The 7,329-nt window shown below is 36.8% G+C and overlaps 1 protein-coding gene across 2 annotated transcripts; it reads right to left on the reverse strand.

Annotated features, from left to right (window-relative positions):
- Nucleotides 1-342: 342 nt before the first annotated feature.
- On the reverse strand, nucleotides 343-4,401 carry LOC137728886 (polyol transporter 5). Of its 2 annotated transcripts, XM_088678717.1 has the most exons (4): nucleotides 4,038-4,401; nucleotides 3,435-3,781; nucleotides 900-2,009; nucleotides 343-537 (listed from the first exon to the last, which is right to left on the reverse strand). In XM_088678717.1, exons 1-3 carry the CDS (start codon nucleotides 4,195-4,197, stop codon nucleotides 936-938), a joined length of 1,581 nt encoding a protein of 526 aa, XP_088534843.1. In that variant the 5' UTR covers nucleotides 4,198-4,401; the 3' UTR covers nucleotides 343-537; nucleotides 900-935. The 2 variants fall into 2 exon arrangements, with proteins under 2 accessions (XP_088534843.1, XP_068323781.2); XM_068467680.2 differs by lacking the exon at nucleotides 343-537 and having other exon boundaries at nucleotides 569-2,009.
- Nucleotides 4,402-7,329: the final 2,928 nt, after the last annotated feature.

The raw sequence follows: 7,329 nt of genomic DNA on the forward strand, positions 1-7,329 counted from the left end.
TCAAGAAATGTATGTTAGACAAGAAACATTATCACGTCAGAATATATACATACACATACATATATGTAAATGTACACATACATATATGTAAATGTATGGATAATACTAGGGAGACTAAATTTGAAGACAAAATTTGTAAACTACATGATGTGCCACCAATAGAATGAGCATGTTTATAAACACTTAAGTAATAATCCAATCATCAACTTCCATGTCATTTAGTTTACAAAATTTCGTTTACAATTCTAATCTCCCTAGCATTATCCATATATACGTATGTGTGTGTGTGTCCTATTATTGGTCGTTTAAGCTTGCGTTCGTAAGCTATTTTCAATGGTAAGGGAATCAAATTGAAGATCAAACGTGTATAAACATATCTGACAAACATAATTTCTTCCTTACACACAAGTTCTTCCAACTTGAAAAGGAAGATAAGATGTAATTGGCAACAGTTACACATATATAAGTGAAATATCCTATGACGTTTCGAAAGAAAGAAATTCTTATCAGGAAACGACCATCCATCATCAAGTGCATCAAACACCGTAGAAAATATGGAAGAGAATGCTTTGTGGAAAATATGGAAGAGAATGCTTTTTCTCATTAATTTTTCTCTACAAGATTACAAGGATATATATACATGATACAAATGTGTAGGTAGGACAAGGTAGCCGTCCTAGTGTGTAGGTAGGACAAGGTAGGACGGCTGTAGAGGACAAGGTAGCCGTCCTAGTGTGTAGGTAGGACAAAGTAGGACGGCTGTAGGACGGCTTGACGGCTGTAGGACGGCTAGTGTGTACGTAGGACAAGGTAGGACGGCTGTAGGACGGCTTATTTTTCCAATAATAATATTATATACAATTACACAAGGACTCCAACCATATTCCTTATTTGTCTAACAAACACCGATTATTTAACCATTCGCCATTTTATGCCTAGTGGACTTGACCCTTGTCGTCGCCATCAACTTGCTTAGTTTTCTTAAGCAAGGCATTTGCTTCTCTCCACTTATGGTATTTACCAAACAATACCTCCATATCTTCAAGGGTTCTGCCCTGAGTCTCTGGGTACAACATATAAAAGAAGACCCAACCAACTGCAGCAATTCCTGCGTAAAGAAAGAAGGCTCCCCCAATCGTGATGGCCTTATACAATGAAATAAAAGTCATGGAGATGACCCCGCTCGTCACCCTATTTACGGCCACTCCCATACTACACCCTTGCGCGCGCAGCTGCAATGGGAAGATCTCGGAGCTGTAGACCCATGTAATCGGGCCCAGCCCGATGGAGAAAAACGCGACGTTAAGTAATACCATGGTGATGCACAACACGATGGCCCACATGATCTTTCCGTGCTGTTGATCGACGATTGTAAGGCCTGCACCGAGACAGCTGAGTGAAAATACCATTCCAGCCACGCTAGTCAAAAGCAAAGGACGCCTTCCAAACTTATCAAGGAAAACCGTGGCGACTAAGATGCAAATAGTCTTGACAACTCCAACAGCCACCGTTGCGAGCAGCTTGTGATCGTAGGAGGTGATTCCTGCCTTTTCGAAGATCCTGGGACTGTACAAAACGACAGAGTCTATACCTGACGATTGTTCAAAGAAGTGGATACCAAGAGCTGCGATTAAAATATGGCGAACGGCTGGTGTGGGATGAAGGAGCAATTCTTTCCACACGCCTTCACCGTGGCTGCGTTTAGATACCTGAACAACATCGTCGTTGGACTCTTTGGGGATTCCTGCGGCTTCTTTGATGTCATCTAGTCTAAGCTGACACTCTTCTATGGATTCTGACGTTTTTTGTAGAACTCGCTTGGCGTCTCCAAGTCGCCCTTGCATGACGAGCCAACGAGGCGACTCGGGCATGGCTAAGACACCGACGGCAAGAATAACAGATGGAAATGCGCCGACACCGAGCATGATCCTCCAGTTCAAGTGAATGGGGAGCTTGGAGAAGGCATAGTTGGATACGTACCCCAGTAATATGCCAATATTAACAAACACCTACATATTTTCAAAACAAATCGAATCCATAAATATGAAGCAGAGCCTTGAAGAAAAAAGATTCACGTGAAATGTTTGAGGCCTGAACTTTTTATCTGTCCAACCTCACAGCAAACATAAATTTTACCTTTTAACAGTGTAGTATGATGTTCAAACAAAAAATTCAAACTTGTTACAGTAATACTATGTCATTATATTTTATTTACTAAACTGAACATTATTATATGATAATTGGAGTGTAAACTTTGATTACTATAGTGTAATCTCACATTTCTTGTAATTCAGACATTTAATGTTAATTTCATGTTGCAACACAATTAAACGTGAAGGCAAGGAGCCCAAAAATGAATAACGATTATAATATTCTATGAAGTTTACTAATAATAACTTAATTAGCATTACCCATAAATAAATGTCTACTTGAAAAATGCATAATCGTATTGGAATACATAATGCAAAATAGAATGATACATAAATTATGAAGAGTTGGAACATTTTGAAAATATTGTGAATAAGCATATAATTAGTATTTATCCAAGTCTCTTATAATTTATTTAAAAAATAAAATGTAAAATAGAAGTTATCTATTTTGTGTGTCATATCCCAGTCCGCATAGTAAGATATTGTCTTTGGGCCAAGCCTTCACGGATTTGTTCTTGGATGTCCACCCAAAACGCATCTTACTATAGGGAGGTGGGCATGTACACATAAGGCACATCAACTCCTCTCCTCCTGGGCGATGTGGGATCTCACAATCCACCCCCCTTAGGGGTCTGACACCCTCATCAGCACACTTCCGGCTGGGGAGTGGCTTGGATACCAAATTGTCACATCCCAGTCCGCATAGTAAGATATTGTCCGCTTTGGGCCACGCCCTCAAGAATTTGTTCTTGGGCTTCCACCTAAAACGCGTCTTACTATAGAGAGGTGGGCATGTACATATAAGGCACGTCACATCCACTTCCATGGGTGATGTGGGGTCTCACAATCCACTCCCTTTAGGGGCCCAATGCCCTCGTCGGCACACTTCCGGCCGAGGAGTAGCTCTGATACCAAATTGTCACATCCCAGTCTGCATAGTAAGATATTGTCCGCTTTGGGCCATGCCCTCACAGATTTGTTCTTAGACTTCCACCCAAATCACATCTTACTATAGGGAGGTGGGCATGTACATATAAGGCACATCACCTCCTCTTCCCCGGACGATGTGGGATCTCACATTCTGTCTATGTGAGAGTCGCGACTTAGGCGGTCATCTAGGCACAATTTTGTATTTTTTAAACGTCTAGAAATTAATCGTAGGAGTGGCCAACAACGCTTAAGTGGGACTTTTTAGAATATTGATATATACTGTTTCCAATGATTTTTTGACAAAAGCTTCTTAGACTTTATTATATGATAACATAATATTGTAATGTGACAAACCTCGGGAAAAGATGTGAGGAAGCCACGATATGAGGCCGGAGAGATCTCCGCAGTGTAGACGGGAGCTATCATAAGAGCGTAGCCAACTCCAACTCCAGCAACGAATCGTCCGAACATGAGGAAGGCATAGTTAGGGGCAAAGCCCATGAGGAGAGCTCCAATAAAGAAGATTGTTCCTGCAAGTACTATGGTGTACCGGCGTCCAATCCAGTCGGAGGTTCTACCAGCCAAGGCGGAGCCAATAAGGGAGTAGAGGTTCAAAGTACCGTTCAGAATTTCGACTTGAACATCACTGATTTTGAGGTTTTCTTTAATGAAGAGTGACGCTCCACTCATTACACCAATATCTGTACATAAAAGTGGAACAAACATGCATTCCATGTGAAGATAACTTTCTTTCAAAGTAGAAAAGTACTAAAACTTTCGAGAGAAAAAATTACAACTCTAAATTTTCTTCTCTAGTGTTCTTTAAAGTAGAAAATAAAAATAAAGCTGTTTTTAAAAGTTTTTCCAAATTAGTCAATAAGCACTCTTCTTGTTTATCTAGCTTGTTTCATAAGATATATGTTTTTAGGGAACTACAGAAGAATATTGGACAATTACCATAACCAAGTAGGATTGAAGTCATTGAAGCCAAAACGCCACAGGCAATGGCAAACTTCTTTGTCTTGGCTTTCTTTGGGGGATCAAAGTCTGCGATACTCGTGTTTTGGGCTTGGCCGGTGATGGCCTTATCTTCAGCTCTCCGGTCAGTCATCTCCATCTTTGATGATAGACGTAGAATAAAATAAATAGAGAGATGGGTAAATAGAGGGGGAGAGAGAGAGAGAGAGAGAGAGAGAGAGAGAGAGAGAGAGAGAGAGAGAGAGAAAGAGAGGGAGAGAGATCAGTTATATTTAGAGAGCAATAGAAAGATCACTTATCATAGAGAGAAACAGAAAGTTACTTATCAAAGAGTGAACTACATATTGCTTGAGCTACAAGTGGAGTTCTGTTTATATAGAAAAATTAGAATTGGATGCCTCATTTTAAACTTTTGTAGACTAAACATTTATGCTTTTTGAGTTTTTGATTAATCTTTTGAAACATTTGATTAAGATATTCAGATTTGAACTATTTCATATTAATTGAAATTAATTTATATTTAAATATCTGTTATATATTTTAAATAATTTTAACTATATTTAAGTCTAAAAATTTAAACTTTACAAATCTAAATGTACACCCACACCAAATGGAAACGTACCAACATTAAATGAAAACATACCAATGTCAAACGAAAACGTACCAACCCCAAATTAAAACGTACCCAATTATAAACTATATTAAAATGAATATTCATCTTTTTGGAATGTTTAAAAATATGTTTGATTCACACACAATACTCTAGATAATCTTGTTTTTTTGGTAGAATAAGTCTCTGGAACAACTTTTATTTGATCGGAGATAAATCCTTATTATTGTAGATAATGCTAAATAATAACGATAAATCATATAATTTTGAATTAACAAAAAGGCTATCATCCGTTGATTAATGACTCTTTCTATATAAAAAAAAATTAATTTAAGTAATTTAAACTTTTACATTGTTAACAAATCTTTCTATAAAAAAATAATTAATTAAAGTAATTCCTCGTTATTAGGGCAAAAAGTAATAAAACTTATGTTTTGAAAACAAACGTACCAAAAATTCAAATGTATCAAGAAGCTAAATGGACCAAAAATTCAAATATACCAAGTAACTAAATGTACCATTATAATCAAACGTACAAATATAACCAAACGTACTTAACAACGAGTTTTGTTACATTTTATTTAATTTACTAAAATAAATATTTTAATAAAAATAAAAAAAAAATCTTAAATCATCATAATAAGAGATGCATAAAATAGGAGAAAAAAAGGGAATGCTGACGTGAATAGACTTCTAATGAAATAAAATTAAAGTATCAAAATTTTAGGGAAAATGTTTTATCAAATCTGCGAAAGGAATAGATATATAGTTTATGACATTTAAAAATGAGGCGTCTATATCAAAACGTCCCTAGATTTTATCCATTGGTCGAAATACTATTGATTGGCAAAGCAAACACCACTTTTCATTTGTGGAATAACAACTTACATAGTCACGAGAATGCTACTGTGACAGTGTACCTGTACTGTATAAGTCCATCCTCATTTGTGAGTCGATCCGGGATAGGAAAGTGTTCTTTACTATCCAATCAGGTCACGACAAGCAAAACGTTATCATTACCTCCTGGTAAGAATCACGCTACTAATTGATTACATCGAATAAGAATCCACAAAGTAGCAAAATCTGTTGGATAATGGATATGGTTCCCTAGTCAAAGCCGTCTACAGAGTTCACTCACTACACGCCAAAACTATGGTAACAATTGCGTTAACTTCTTTTCATTGGTAATAAACTACCAAAAGTTAACTAGTACGTGCGATTTGGTTTCGTTCAACATCCAAAAGTCGAGTTAAAACCATGTCAAACTGAAATATAACTCTCGGTGATTTGTTTGACCTTCAGTGTGCGATATGAAACTGTGAACATTATCTAAGAATGGGTAAAATTTTCCAAATTCATTCTTACGTAATGAGAGAAAATTAGGGATAAAACGAGATAAAATAGATTAATGTCGATTAAAATGAGATGATTGGTTTAGAAAATCGGATGGAAATTGATCTCGAAACCAATCGCACTGTAGAGATTGGTTTGGTTTAGTTGTGGACCTGTGGTCTACTAGCTAGTTTGAAGTCTAAACCAAAATAACTCCATATGTAAAATCTTATTACTTTGACATGTGGTTCAAGTCCTAAACCAAACCAAATTGTACCGTGCACACCCCTACTCCAAATAGTTTGAAAATCACTTCGAGTTAGTGATTTTATATAAATCTTTTTGGTCAAATGGTAATATTATTAGAAAGAAAAAAAGTCAATAGCCACTTACAACACTATTATGTACTAACTAAAACAATTTAACCCAAGAAAAAAGGAACAGACAAAGGCGGCCAAGCGAATTAAACAAACAGATGAGAAAGCAGTTCCAATGGTTAATGGAGCCATTTTATAGGACCACTAGTGATGGAGCCATGGCACACGTCCCTGGTTAATATGAAACTCAAAAGTAACCTGAGTTGATTTTATTTATCTTTAAAGATTGAGGTCCCAGTCGTAAGGCAATTAATTAAATCTCCATTACGTTGGCCGGCAACATTCTTCAGTGGTTCTCCATGGATAGTTCCTCATCTGAGTTTGGACAACTGCAGAAAGGGAATTGATACTTGAAAGTTTAACTTCAGTTCAATGAAATAGAGTATCGTCGCTATTGGCTTTGGCATCATATAAAAGCCTGCCCGTTAGTACCAAGGGCCAAGTTTTCACCTTGATGTCGGAAGTTCTCCTTTTGTGAAGAGCACTCTTGTTTTGCCCTTGTGGTTTTATGAAGTCTTTTATTCTTTTAGTAGAAACGATATTACAACCCAAAATATTAAATTGTGGAAAATGAGGTTTTAAACTCGAGACATAGTGAGTGAAAAAGAATATGGCTAACCATCATGACAAGTCACACCACCTACAAGTATCAAGATCAAAGAAATAATAATATTTCCAGTTGAACGTACCATGCCTTTTTTTTTTTATTTGGCTTTCAGATCATTTTCTTATAACTACGCTTTTGAGATAGGGTTAGGAGTGGTAGGTTTAATATTCCATATTCTCTCGTAAGATAATAAAAGTAGAAACAAATTGTTACTCTGCTACTACTATGACATTGCGATACCTTCACCTAATAAATAATGACAACGATCATCGGTTTCTCACATGCCTGGAAATATTTGCGTATGATATAGGTAATTTGCTTGTGAAACACGTAATTGACCTTGTG

This window comes from Pyrus communis, chromosome 10 (assembly GCF_041283825.1).
Source record: "Pyrus communis isolate YQ-2024b chromosome 10, ASM4128382v1, whole genome shotgun sequence".
Taxonomy (NCBI): Eukaryota; Viridiplantae; Streptophyta; class Magnoliopsida; order Rosales; family Rosaceae; genus Pyrus; species Pyrus communis.